Raw genomic sequence first — 15,237 nt, forward strand, 5'->3', positions numbered from 1 at the left:
CAGTTGGATGGCGGCATCTGGCATGAGTGCTCGCAGACTGATCCCTCTTGTTCACAGATAGATGCCGGAGCAAATTTAAGAGTCGGCGTTGAAGATGCTCTAACAAGGTAAATTAAAAGCACCAGTTTGGCTTCCTCCAACTACTACAACAACAATGTAATACAGAAAAGAAATACTCGTCATCTGACAACACGAAGCAAATTTTACTAAAGATACATTCCCAAGAACCATCCCCATCTCTTCAGCCGCCGGCCGGAGAACTTTATTGTAGCGATCTTCAAATCATCATGCCGCCAGAGAGAAAGCCTATGAGTAAACTAGGGTGATGCCGCCACGGGGCCTGGAACACTCGGAGCCATGTCCGACTGCGGCGATGGTGGCGCAAGCACCACAGGGTCGGCTGGCACCATCAGAGCGACGGCTGGCGGGGGAGAGACTAGATCAGCCACCACGGGGTCATCTGGCACTGCGAGAGGCAAGGCTATCGGCAACGCTTCCACAGCCACACCTGCACGCGCGCGTAACAAACTTAGCATCTCGGCCGATGGTACAAAAGAACGTTCGTTCATGCATGCATGTAAAGTAAAGTGTGTACGTTACGTACACAACAGAGGAGTCGTTAACGAACATGCACATATGATTACCTGGCAGTGGACGTGGAGGCGATGGCGATGGTGATGGCGATGAGTTGCTGGCACGTATCCGGAGTGCACGGTAGGGACGTGGACGGCGTTCAGATCCCTCAGCGTTGACGCCCACAGAGCTAGCGACGACTTGCGCACTTCTGCGCCGTGGCGGAGAAGGTGATGACGACGAGGCTCTAATCCTAAGCGCACGGTATGGACGGCGACCACGGCTTGAGCCATCAGCACCATCGTTGGAGGCCATCTTTCGTTCGAGAGAAACCAGGATGGCACAAGCCGTATTGGAATGGGGAACCAGGTGACCCGTCTACTTATACCATTCCACCACATGTTGACACGGAACGTTTCCCTAGGTTCCGGTCATTTTTTGGGGTCTCTTTATTGTGTTAAATGATGGCCTGTAAAATACACATAGTAGTGTAGCATATTCGTGTAAGTATTCCAGTAGAAAGTGTCTCAACGTAGCACCGATGAGAGTATTCATGGGTAACATATCTCTCACACACAAGTTGTCGCATCTCTTATGTCACTACTGGTATTTCCTTATACGCTGGGTATCTGACTCTTCAGCGGGTGCGAATCCACGGGTACTCGGCAAACATACATACACCGGGAGCTACACTCTGCAACTGCAGGTTCACGACAACTATAACATTTTGCCGACACAACATCACGGTGAACAAAGCACAATCGGCAAACGATACAGCCGCCAAGAGCACCACATGGCAAAGACTAACCATATGGCATGTCCGTTTGTAACTGATGGCTCTGTGACTTGCTGTTATCTATGTCAAGAGCCCGCTCGGTAGAACACCTGTCAAATATACATTCTGACCTGACAGGTGGACCCACTAGACCCAGTTGTTAGTGAAAAAATTATGTGTTAAATTTTCAAAATGAATAATATGGCGTGCTCTTTACCGAAAGCTTTCTGGTACCACCCGACATCAGACCGTTGACTGAAACCTTTGAACCTGACATGTGGGCCCATGTGTCCCACATGGCTGTGGTACATTTACTTAGTGCCACGACCATGCAAATGAATGTTGAACTTACCCATTCAATGGGATTATAGCTGGAATAGACATCCCTGTTCCTCAGAAGGGAAAATTCTTCTTCCTCTCCCTTGAAGAGGTCGGCTAATATAGCTGCCATTGACGCCTGGTTGTCCGGCCCCTGCCATTTGTAACGGGCCGCGTTGCCTATTGCATTGTAGCACCACAGGGGGGTGCATCCTCTGCTGAAGGGTTTGCATGCATCGTGTGATGGCAGCGGCCAACCTGTCAATAATGGCCAGCTTGATGTGTGCTAGCAGCTTCACCTTAGCAGCCAGACACCGCACTTCATCACACTCGTCTTGAGAAGGGTTCTTTGGCCGCCAATTAAACCGCTTCCTTAGAGGAGCGTCTGAGTATTTGGGAAAACCCCTCCAAGCTGGCTCAAATAAGGGGGCGTCCTCGATATAAAACCACTCCCAGGTCCATTGATCGGAATCTTTCTCAGGGGTCCCTGTGGGATACCCTGTCCTAGCTATGCGTCATACTTTGGCTCCGCCCACTTCAAAGATGGTCCCTCCCCGGGTGTGGGGGACGAGGCAGAAATATTTTCTCCACAACTTGAAATGGGCTTCGCAGATCAGGAACATCTCGCAAAGGGCGACAAAGCCTGAGATATGCAGAATGGACCCGGATGTGAGATGATAGAGCTGGATCCCATAGAATTCCAGAAGACCGCTAAGGAAAGGATGAATGGGAAAGCCCATGCATCGTAAGAGGAAGGGCACGGAACATACCCTCTCTTCCTTGCGAGGAGCAGGGGAATTCTCCATGAAAGTTTCGCCATGGGCCGAAACTAATCCTGGACAGGTGGAGACGAGATCCGACGCAGGGAGGTATCCTTGAGTCTCGATCTTGCTAAGTTGAAGATGAGAGACTGAGCAGCTCGCCCAGTCACCGGGAAGAGGGCCATGGGGGCATGAAGAGGAGCTAGGAGCACTCGCCATTCTCTCGAAGATTTTTTTGGCGTACTGGCTTCTTGATTTGGGATGAGCTACCCGTCGCGTTCCTGGCCTATTTAATAGACCTAACTCTGTCCCGTAAGGGGCATTTCCCTAAAAGACTACTGGACCGTCTGCCTCCTTTAGGCGCATGGAAGTCGATAGATCACATTACTCCGACGTAAGGATCGAAGATGTGGGACCTACAATGACTCGACGAATTGAGAAAGTTATTGGGGCCGAACAGCGGTCAGCCGGACACAAAGAGGGGGAGGAACTCGCCCCGCAAGCCGGAGTCTTCGAACATGCAAGGACTTCGGAAATTAATAAACACTGGCATTTCGGGGACTACTAAGGGACTCTAGGACTAAGGGGTCCTCGGGCTACCGGCCTATTCTTATGGGCCGGAAAGTTGGGCCGCACTACAACTTCTAGAAGGCTGAGCTATGAGGTGACCCCGTATCCGGACAGGAAATCTTCGATGCCTTGGTGTATCCTCCAAGTCATGAATCGGCATGTTTATTCCTTCCTTGTAACCGACCATGTGTAAACCCTAGCATGCCTGGTGTCTACATAAACCCGAGGGTTTATTCCATAGAGGCTAGAACAACAACCATCATCCTACTCGCCTAGGGTTTAGTTCATCTGATCTCGTTGTAGATTGACTCTGTAATCATCCTATATACTTCAATATAATCAAGCAGGATGTAGGGTTTTACCTCTTCGAGAGGGCCCAAACCTGGGTAAACACTGTGTTCTTCGTCCCTTGTTCCCCACTGATCCAAGATCCACAGCTCGGGACCCCCTACCCGAGATCCGCTGATTTTGACATCGACCGCTATCCAGCATGCATATAGAGTATTAAGTTCATAAAGAACGGAGTAACGCCTTAAGCAAGATGACATGGTGTAGACAAAGTAGACTCACACATGAATAATCCCCATCTTTTTATCCTTAATGGCAACAATACAAATACGTGTCTTGTCCGTTTCTATCACTGGATATAGATCACCGCAAGAATGCACCCATTACAAAGCACCTCTCCCATTGCACGATAAATCAATCTAGTTGGCCTAACCAAATCAATAGATTGGAGAGAAATACAAAGCTATCATAATTCTGCATAAAATAGTTCAGAGAAGATTCAAATAGTATAACTAGATAATCTGATCATAAACTCACAATTCACCGGATCCCAATAAACACACCGCGAAAAGTGATTACATCAAATAGAACTCCAGGAACATCAAGGAGAACATTTTATTATAGATCAAAGAGTGAGAAGAAGCCAACTAGCTACTAGCTATGGAACTGTGGGTTTGTGATAAACAACTCACACATCATCGGAAGCACAACAAGGTTGACGTAGAGCCCCTCTGTGGTTGATCCCCCGACCGGTAGAGTGCCAGAAAAGGTCTCCATAGGGGATCTCTTGAGAACTGAATCTTGTAGTGGCGGAAAAATTATTTAGTGTGGCGCTATCTGTTGGTTTCCCAATTTTAGAGAATTTATAGAGGCATAATTACCTCAACTGGAGCAAAGGTGGGCCCATGAGGCACCAGGGCGCGCCCTGGTGGCTCGTGGGCACCTCCTTCGTCTTCTGGCCCTCTCCGAAAGCTTCTTGTATCTCTTTTGTCCAGAAAAAATCTCCAAAAGTTTAGTGGCATTTGGACTTGGTTTGGTACTGATATTATGGCACCCTGGCTCAGAGAAACGAGAACACCCCATATTCCAGCCCAGAGATCGAGAGAAGTCTTCTGGAATACGACACTTCTTAGCATAGGACAAACAGCTCTTTATTTCAGTCTATATAGGTACAAGGGGATCACATCGTCATAGCGACACTACGCCTACCATGGTTGCTCCATGCAAGATGCAGAACGACACAACGCAGCGGAATAACTACTCGCAGCGGAACATCGACGACGGTGATGAACTCCACTCCGCAGGGACTCTGGCTGGAATGCTTATCCTAGCTCGCAAACAAGGAATCCATGACAAACAAGCAACCAAATCCGGCATGACCTGCAAACTGGTATGACACGCCAGGTCAGTACATTGAATGTACTTACAAGCTCACAGCAACCAAGAGCAATCAAGACAGACGACAGCATGGCAATTACAAGTTAAACAATGATGAACATGATATCACTAGAACAACATCAGATGGGCATGGCATGAACATGTTGAACATAACACATCTAGCATCATACGAAATGAGAATGGCAATGCTACTCATGATATGCACAGGATGATACTACATGCAATCGGTTTAACCTATCCTGAACCAACTTACTCTGATCGGAGGTTACCTCGTAACCATCACATGCATAAGCTTACCATCATAGACATCACACAATCATCTCAGGATCCAATCAAGCTTGGTATTCACAATACCGTAGCAATCATTACATGACCACAAGGCGCTTGACCTTTACCCGTGATTCTTGCACAACATCACAAATATCCATCAACTCGGTATCCATGATACCACTGTGATCCTCTCACGATCACATAAAGATCAACCAACTTCTTTCATCATCGAACTAGGGTTGTTCTTAAGCACATTATTATTACTGTTGACCCATAGTGTGACCTACTACAAATTGGGCCCATATCCATGGGCGCGGCTATTGATAGATTTAACACACACTCTGTAGAGGTTAGTACACTGTACCCACCCCACAGAACCCATGGCCTTGTGCTCCCATTCGAGTGGACCAACGGCGTTCCGACAAAACTGATCTATTGCCATGACACTCTCCTAGCCACTCCGACAAACTCCCCTTTGGGATAAGTCATGGGTGACCCCGTGTCACCTCGTGACACCCAACGGCCACTGTCGTGACAAAACTATAAACGGTCCCAAACGGGGACAATGGTATACCAATCACAACAATGGACACACAAGCCTTATGTCCACCTACCTGATCAGGGTAGCGCACGCCCATAACCTTCCCTCCTTGGAGGCACCGGCGAGAGGCATGACAGTAGACCCAGTTAGGACCCCCCCCATAAGGCAAGTGTGGCTGCACTAGTCAGCTTGATTTGGTGGCATCATGACTCAGCCAACAGTTGTTCAAGTTTGATTATTAATGCAATAAGATGGGCCATATTAAAATAACATGATGCAACTATAATGCACGATATCAACATAACACTACTAGGGAAAGCGTATACACAGGATCTTACCAGCAGCGAGTTTTAAATTAAGGCACTACTACTACTTACTAGTAGCGCGCTACATTGACTCGCGCTACTAGTTAATATTACTCGTAGCGCGTGGATAAAAAAACACGCTACTAGTAAATATCCCTAGTCGTGTCGTGCGGATATGTCATAGTAGTAGCGTGGGTTTGCTGGGCCGCACTAGTAATAGAAACATAGTCGTAGCGCTGGTCACGAAAAGCGCTACAACTAACCCATCCCACCCAGCCCAGCGAGACAACCAACCTAGCCTAGCGAACAACCACCATCGCTCTCTCATTTTCTCCTCTTCCTCCCGCGAACCCTTGCCGCCGCTACCAACGCCAGGCGATTCCGACTACTTTTGGCGGCCGTCGCCGGAACTGCACACCCACGAGCTCTCACGACGGTTCTTCCTTCCCTCCAGCCAGATCCGCTCTTCATGGCGGCAAGCGCTCGTGCACGACCCCTCCCCGCGGCTAGGGTTTCGGCTGCCTCCAACTCCGGTGCGGTCCGATCTCCTCTCCCTTCGATTCATGCCCTCTCCTCTCCCCTTCTTTCTTCTCTCCCAACCCCCTCACTTATTTCTTCGGTTCGGTGCAGCAACCGCCCTCCTCCATGGACGAGGAAGACCACCACGACACGTACGTGGTCGAGTTCACCATCGCCTAATCCGGTGCGGTGCTGGACCAAGGACCTCCGCCTCAACAGATCCTAGCTTGGGTAAGCACCACCATCCCCATGGCCGTTTCACTTTCTTCCTCTGCCCTCTTCTCTGTTCTTCCATGAATCCTCTTGTTTCAGTTAATTAGCAGCACAACCACAGCCACACAAAGGCGTGAGCATTGTTGTAGGCACCCCACCTAGCTCACTCCAGATTCTGCAGATGTGCTCGCCTCAACTAATAATCAATATTTCTTTTTGCAAATAAGTTCTATTTAACAAAAAACAGTAGTTCAAACACCTTTAAAAAATAGCAATTCAGTGTATTTTCTTGATCCGTGTTGTAGCTTGACTTATGTTGTGTTGTTAATGAACTGCAGATAAACTTGTTTGGCTGTAGCCGTACTAATGTTGTACTATTACTAAACCTATGTTTTGGCTCAATTTGAATTGCTGCATATGAAACACATATGCACGATTTGAACTGGCGGCGCTTCCGTCGCACCGGCCCCTTCCCCCGCCACCGTGCCACGGATCCTCTCCCCCATGGGCCCGAGCATGGATCCCATGTAGCGGCCAAATCCCGGCGCGACCAGCCGCTGCTCGCGAGCCCTGCCTCCATCAGCCCGAGCATGGAGCCGTTAGTCTATAGGAGTAGGGGTAGCATGTCCACTTCCTCTACTCGCTGGCGCCCACGAGGCCGTTGTACTCTTCCCCGAGCTTAATCAGTGGCCGCTCCGCCCACCGGCCGTCGGCCAGAGGTGAGTTCTTCTCAGCTAAGAGCACGGAGTCCTTTCAGGGATGCAAATTGGGAAGCTTTGGTGTTACCACCATCCAAATTTGTTCTTCAGATATGCAAAATTATTCATTGTTCATCGGTTGCTTGGGGGAACATGGTTACCTTGGTGAATCATCTCTAGTGAATTAGGTGTTGAATATGCTTTCTTATGTATGTTTCAGTGGGAAGTCCGATCATTTGTTGCTCAAAATCAGACAAATCGGAGGAGGAATGCGTGAGAAGAAAGTCTATCATCAATGGCAAGGTTGGTCGTGTATTCCTATTCTTTGAGTTTTCTCTGTTTCAACCATACAATTCATCTAGCATACGGTATCGTTGTTGCAACCTTTAAATTTGGTAACATGGAAGTAGTTTACAGTTACTGTATTGTGAGTGTGTGACCTGAAAGTAAGGTAGCGGATTACTATAGATACTACTTCAAAACCATGTACTCCTACTCACTATTTCTGTGTGTCATGTGTACTACCAAATTACTAATGTTTCTTTAATTCCCACAGTCTACAAAATTCATACTTGCTACTGTATGTTTGTGCCCCTAGCTTGCATGCTGATGTTGTATGTGCATGGTGGTGGCCTCCTTCCTGTTGTTATTTGCTCCATATTGAGAATTGTTTTGTAAAAGATAATGAGATGGATGCAGTTAGGAGATGATGCTAGCAAGTTCAAACTCTCTTGAATGGATAGATCATAGTGCAGTTAGGAGTAGTGATGTTATGAATATGTTGTATGCAAGTTCAGTGTGTATTAGAAAAATTTCAGCATTAAATTATATAGCAAATTCGCAACATGGGGATTTGGCAAGCAGTTTTGTAAAAAACTTTATGGCGATTTGCTCCGACATGATTTTGTGTGTGTATTTTTGCAGCTCAACAAGATGAACCATACAGGCGAGGAACCTCCTAGGCGCAGCAACTCCTCCGTCCAAGTTGAGCGCTGGGTGTCGTCCACCCTGTTGGCCACCAGGACGTACGAGGCGACGATCGGCAGTCTCGGTGGACCGGACGCCAACATGCCGATGAGGCTGAGAGCCACAAACAGATAGCACCTGGTGATCCTGAGAACAGAGTGTTTCAAAATTCCGCAAATACTTCATGTGTAGTACAATTCATATCTGCACACCTTGGTAATTTGAACAGGCTTATGCCTTGTCGTCGGAACAATGAATTCAAGGTTTTGCAGGATCCAACGTGTCGCTAAGGCTGGCTGTGAGTAGAGTGTGAACTCATAGAGGATACGAATCATATCTTTGTACCATCTGATCGTTTCATGGAACAACTAGCTAGTGCTCTGTTTTCTTGGGCTAGATGCCTAGAACAATCCATGTTAATTTTAGTCTCTGTAGTTTCCAACTCTGAACTGTATGCTAGTTTATAATGATGTACTATTACTCTGGTTGTCACTATTAATTCAGGTGCATGTGCTAGAAAGAAACAAAATACCGTACTAGATTTGGATGTGGACGCTAACTAACAAGTTTTCACTTTCCCGACATGGGCGCAGGGTTGATTGACGTGGACTACCACGGCCCGGTGGGCAGTGTGCTCTTCAACGACTCGGAGGTGGACTTGGCCGTGAAGACCGGCGACCGCGTCACACAGATGATCATCCAGGTAATCTCGACCCCCGAGGTCGCCGAGGAGGAGGACCTCGACGCCACAGTCCGGGGGAGGTCCACCTGCGTCTAAACTCCGAGTCTTGGTAGATACATCTAGAGAAGTGGTTTGTTTAGGTTGACGGAACGCTAGGGAAAGTACCCACCTTTCAATGATAGTTGTGTGTGTATGATATGGGATGTCGTGATTCCTTCCTGTTCAAATGTTCACTATTGTATCCATGAATGCTGCAAGTGTTAAAGATGGTTCTGTGACCTGAGCTTATTTTTCATTGGACGTGTCTCTAATGGAAGCAACTGCATCTAACTTTTATTTTTTAATTCATAATTAGTTATTAGTAGCGTGGGGAAACAACAAATCGCTACTAGTATTTAGGATAGTTGTAGCGCTGGTGTGAAATAGCAGTAGCATGGGTTTAACCCATGCTACTCCTAACTATTAGCTGTAGCGCGATACTAGTAGCGCGGGTACCCGCGTTGCTAGTAGCCATTTTACTCGTGCTGCTAGTAGCCTTTTCCCTAGTAGTGTAAGCATGGGGGTGCAACATAATCATCAAGCATATCAACAACAATAAATCATATATCCGAATGAGCATGGCATACTGACGAGCATGAAAGTATAACACTACTCATAGCATAACATGACCAGTGGCATCGGAAATAACTACCATGCAAGAACATAACTATAATTGTAAGTGCATCTAGTGCTACCCCTAGTTGGTTTGGGAGTATTGACGACAAACTTGGTTGAGGGACTATTGTGTTTGTGAGAATTGCAGGATAACACAGGTAGTAGTCCCATACTTATTCGGTTTACCTACCAGGGATGACCCCTAAAAATGTGTGAAGACATTGAAGACAATGGTGGTCTGTGAAAGGATTCACATTGAAGACTATGACATCAGAAGACATCGCATGAAGACTATGGAGTACGAAGACATAGTTGTTTCGTAGTTTCCTTTTCTTCTTTGTTGAGTCATAGGAACCACCACACTGCTAAGTGGGGTCCAAGTGAACAAAGTCAGAGTGACTGATGTGATGCTCAACCAAATCCTTTGTCTTCGAGCGAAGACTATGAGAGAAAATCTTATCCACGGCTGGATGAGTCAGCTTCACTTGTAGCCCAAGTCAAGCTGCCACGTGTGTTTGAAATCTGACCATTGGACACGTGTCAGTTCCTTAGTGACCCAGGGTCATTTTGGACAAATCAGGTCGGGTTGCCTCCTGGCTATAAATAGCCCACCCCTACACCATAAATTGGTGGCTTCTCAGAGTTAGTGCACGACTTTTGTCGTTTGAGAGGAACCCACCTCCGAAGCATTTGAGAGAGAGTTCCTTGCAAGGACAAAGCCCAAAACACCCAAAGCCAAAGAGTGTTAGGCATCACTAAAGTCTTTCTGTCTGCGTGACCTGAGGACTCATTACACTTGAGCATTGAGAATCCTCCAGCCAGTTAGGCGTCGTGTTCTGAGCGTCCAAGAGTCATTATGGATCGCCGGTGAACGAAGTCTGTGAAGGTTTGGAAGTCTACCTCGAAGACTTACCAGAGTGATTGGGCGAGGACTATGGGTCCTTAGCTCAAGGGGAATAAGGTGAATACGTGGTCTTCTGAGTTGAATCTCAGCCTCCCTAACCACACGTACAGTTGTCACACCAACTGGAACTGGTCCACCAAATCCTTGTCTTCATCACGATACTGGTTCTATCCTTCACTTCCCTTTACTTTACAGTTTGTCTTCGTGAAGTCATTGCATGCCTGTATGATACGATTGACTTCACTAAGTGAAGACTCTTTACTGTTTGGCTTCATACTATCTTCCATCCTGATCCATACTACCTAGCTTCTGATAGTCTTCGTGTTTTCACTTCATTGCTTACTTGACTATGGCTTATCTAGTGTAGTCTACCTTTCGCTGCATATCAATAGGTTCATTTCTATTGTTTGTCTTCAAAGCCCCCGTGTTTTGAAGACTCTCATAAAAAATCACCTATTCACCCCCTCTAGTTGATAACTAGCACTTTCAATTACTATCAGAGCAAGGTGCTCCCTTGTTTTGTGTGATTCGGTTTAACCACCTGGAGTTTTAGCTATGTCGACTGCAGGGACAATCAAGGTCTCCGCTGCGTACCCCATTTTCAATGGTCATGATTATCCCCGATGGAAGGCTATGATGAGGAAGCACCTTCTAGCTATGGACAGTGAGCTTTGTACTATTACGGAGATCGGTCTCACGGATTTATGCAAGATGGCGCGTGCGGACGATATTCAGAAGTACACCCTTCTGGATACAAAGGCGAAGGCTGTTATATGCTCCTGTCTGTCAAGAGATGAGTTCAGGCGTGTCAAGCATCTTTGCAATGCAAAGCTTATATGGGACCGAATCTCTGACGTGGATGAAGGCCATCGAACATGTCAGGACCCATGGTTCCTTGAATTCAAGGAGTCTCTCAAAATGATGACTCTCGAACCTGAGCCATCTTCTCCAACCTACTGCTTCATGGCACGTGGTGCCAAGGTAACCTCACGTGATGCTTACTTTCAAACTTCAAGTGAAGATGACTCTGAATGTGAATCTAAACCTAGCTACAAGACACTTGCTAAAATTGCAACAGAACAACAATATGCTATGGAACATATTCAAAAGTTGCTAGACAAGAGCAATGACCTGTTTTACGCGGAAATGACTCGAACTCAGTCCTTAATTTAAGACATTAAACGTCTTCATGTTAAGTACGAGGAACTTGAAAGTAGTCATGAAATGCTCTCAACTACTCATGAAAAGCTCTCCTATGATTATCTTCAAAGGAAGCAAGAGCTTGAGAACTTGAGATCGGCTCATGAAGATCTTCAAAAGGAGAACGAGTCACTCCGCGGTTAACAGATCAGTTCCACTCAGGAAGACTTTGAGCAACCATCTTTAAAATGTCTTGAGCGTGATAAGGATGCTTCTGTTGCTGGATGTTTGACTGCTAATACTGTCGCTATTGTCGGTGTTCCGGGAAGGGGGTCCCCAGACTTGCCTGCCTGCGGCCCATGGCGTGGCTCCACCAGCGGCCGCGTATGGCCCATCTTCACCAGCAAACACTCAAGACTCACGCGAGGAGCCAAGCCTCGCGAGGTAGACGAAGCAAGACCTTCTCAGGCACGGCCTCACCAGGCTGGCTCGCAAGGGGTGGAGAGATCAAGGCAAGGGACACCTCACGAGGTTTCAGTGACGCAAGCCATGAGGACTGGAGCCAGGCGGGCACCAGCATGCGCAGTGTCCTTGTTTCCTCTTTGGTGCTAAAGGGGCAAGCGCGGGCAAGGAGTCCCGAGGCATCAGGGAAAGGTTCCCATATCGGTGCAACAAGACCAAGACTAGCAGGACGGCAGGACAGAGGTCACCATGGAGCCCAAGTCGGCGTCACCACCAGAGCCTTTGGCAGGCGAAGACTACTTTTGTCAGGATAACTTGTACTAGTTGTCTCCCATCGAATTTGGCCGTTGTGGGATCCCTTCCTGCTCAATATTTGGGAAGAGGACCATGGCCTCTATAAATAGGACTAGCCATCACCATAGCAGGGACGGATCATCCAGATCATCCCCAACCACACAAGTTCACCAAGCACAAGAACACCTCTCCTTAGGAGGCTGTTCTTCCCTTATAACTATTCATCCTCAGCCCGAGAGGCAATCCACCACACCACACTGGAGTAGGGTATTACACCACAATGGTGGCCCGAACCAGTATAAATCTTGTGTCTCTTGTTTCTTTGGGTCCGTCGAGCCAGGCCGTGAGATCATGATGTGCGCGAGCAAGAGAGGGGAGAGATCTTCATGCGCACCCCAGTGTTCGAACCTCAAGGGTTTTGCCGGAACCCGAAATCCGACATTTGGCGCGCCAGATAGGGGTGCGCTGAAGCTTTCCCCTTCGTCAATCCGCGCTTCACCACTCCACCAAGTTCATGGCCGATGCTCGTCGGGCCCGCGCTGAGCGCCGTGCCGCCCTCGCCACCTGCGTCGCTTAGACAACCCCTGTCGGCGGGCCTCCCCGTCGTTCTCCGTCACCCGCCGCCAACGCCGCCACTGGCCGGGCGGCAAACGAGCAACAAGCCTCCTCACTGCACCCCTTCGTGTGGCGAGACGGCCGCACCGCCACCCCGTCGCAGACTCCGGCTCGCTCATCGTCTCACGCTCGCCGCGCGCCCACGGACACGCAGGCCGCGCTGCTCATGGCACGCAAGCTCCTGCACTACCGCCCGGTCGGCGACCTCTATGAGGACTGGTTGGACCGCATCGCCGAGCTCGTCAGCGCCGCGAGGGGCTCTCCTGCACCATCCCTCTCGCTGCCTCGCCTGCCCCTGGCTGCGGGTGATGTGGCTCACGGAGCGCCTCCGCCCCCTCCGCAACAAGATGGCGCCCTCGCGTCAAGTCGCGCGGCTCATGGAGCGCCCCGCCTGCTCCGCGTCAAGACGGCGTCCTCGCTCCAATATGTGCGGTCCTGCGGTGTGATCCACCACGCCATATTCCTACGCAAGAAGAAAGAAGGTGCCAAGAGGTTCCCTATCTGCAAGAAAACACTACACCGCTCCTAGCACCGCCACGTCAGGATCGCTTGCAGCGGCAGGGCCATGCGCCACTTGCCATGGCGGTGGAGGGACACCAAGATCAAGCTCCGCCTCCACAACAGGCCCCGGTGGCTACGGCAGGCTGCCGCGCCTTCACTCCTGAGCTGTGTAGCGTCGTTTGGACAGGCAAGTTCAAGCCCGATCTGCCTCCTCGCTATGACCGCACCCCCGACCCTGCGGAGTTCTTGCAGCTCTATGAGCTGAGCATCGAGGCGGCCAACGGCGACGAAAAGGTCATGGCAAACTGGTTTCCCATGGCTCTCAAGGATGGCGCTCGATCATGGCTCCTGAACCTGCCCCCGGGTTCGATCTCCTCCTGGGAAGAGATGCGCAACCACTTCGTCGCCAACTTCCAGGGCACTCTCGACCGCCCCCCGGCCGTGGGTGACCTGCGCCGCATCAAGCAACAGCTGGGAGAGACCCTGCAGAAGTACATCGAGCGCTTCAACAACGTGCATCTCAAGATCCCCAAGGTGACATACGAGGCCATCATCTCAGCGTTTTCCGATGGCGTCTGCAACATCAAGATGAAGGAGGAGCTCACCATCTATGAGGAGTTGTGCATGACTTTGGAGCTATTCAACATAGCCACCAAGTGTGCAAGAGCTGAGGAGGGGTGCTTCTCCCTCCTCGAGTTCCCCGCTCCAGATCCAGAGGAGAAGAAGGCCAAGGTTAAGGACGTGAAGCGCAAAGGGGTGGCCATACTCGCGGCAGAGCCAGACACAAAGCATGGCCGAGATCTTACCGAGTCGGCCAAGGGCAGCCGTAAGTTCTGCGCCTTCCACAACATGCGCACCCACAACACCAACGAATCATCACGGTCCCCTGCGAAGAGAGAGACGCGGTGTGCTTCCTCGAGCGCGCCTTCCAAGCTTCATCAATCGAAGACCCTGACAACGCGGATGAATAGTACCCTCCTGAGGCGAACCCCAAGAAGAAGAAGCAGTTACTCTGCACTGCGCCTTAGGAGGGCGGCACCTCCAGGAGCACCACTTCAGGATCGGCGCCCACACCTGGGGCGCCTCCCTCCTTCGCATAGGGAGGAGCGCCTAGCGCCCTCCTTGGGTAGGGCTCAGGGGCTCTCTTCTAGAGGGCCTCAGACCTGGCGAACATCACGAGGGAGGTGCTCGGGCACCACGTGGAGGCGTGCTTCGTGACATGTTTCCCTCAGGAGGGCACCGGGCATGGAGCGCCCGGCGCTCAGGAGTTCATCGTCAAGGCCACTCAGGAGCTTCAGGAAGCAAGGGAAATATGTGGCGACCGCTGCCCACCTAGCGCTGCTCCCCACCCAGGCGAGGGTGGTGAGATGCGCGTCAGCATCGACATCCCAGGGCTCAATAGGGCCGCACCTCAGGATCGCTTCTGGCCTTCACATGCTCGCCGGTGTGAGGGTCCACGTCATAGCTACGTTCGCATGCGGTTTGGCCTGCCGAGCGTGGCAGTCGCCTTCCAGCGCAATCTGCGGAGCATCCTGGCAGGTTAGGAAGCCAGGCATCACGCAGTCGTGGCGCAGATGGAGACGGTCCTCAGGAGGCCACCCGAGCCTCCATGGCCTCCCGAGGCTCTGGGCCTCGACGGCTCGTGAGGAGTGTCTTCTTCAGCGCGCGTCTTCAGCTACCCCAACACTCCTTTGATAGCCAACTAGGTGAGATCTTTCCATGTTCATTTAGCTGGGAGCGCTCCCTGGGCTGCATCATTCCCAGGCCGCGTGGGTCAGTCCCTATGGCAT

At 50.0% G+C, this 15,237-nt stretch overlaps 1 protein-coding gene across 2 annotated transcripts; it reads left to right on the forward strand.

Moving 5' to 3' along the window:
* The first annotated feature begins 6,085 nt into the window (after positions 1-6,085).
* Positions 6,086-9,151, forward strand: LOC125549001. 2 transcript variants are annotated; one of them, XM_048712507.1, is made up of 4 exons: positions 6,086-6,332; positions 6,430-6,549; positions 7,450-7,532; positions 8,154-9,151. In XM_048712507.1, the coding sequence occupies exons 1-4, from the start codon at positions 6,269-6,271 to the stop codon at positions 8,328-8,330; spliced, it is 444 nt and encodes a 147-aa protein (XP_048568464.1). In that variant the 5' UTR covers positions 6,086-6,268; the 3' UTR covers positions 8,331-9,151. The 2 variants fall into 2 exon arrangements, with proteins under 2 accessions (XP_048568464.1, XP_048568463.1); XM_048712506.1 differs by having other exon boundaries at positions 6,086-6,549.
* Positions 9,152-15,237: the final 6,086 nt, after the last annotated feature.

The sequence above is a fragment of the Triticum urartu genome, chromosome 3 (genome assembly GCF_003073215.2).
Source record: "Triticum urartu cultivar G1812 chromosome 3, Tu2.1, whole genome shotgun sequence".
NCBI classification, from domain to species: Eukaryota; Viridiplantae; Streptophyta; class Magnoliopsida; order Poales; family Poaceae; genus Triticum; species Triticum urartu.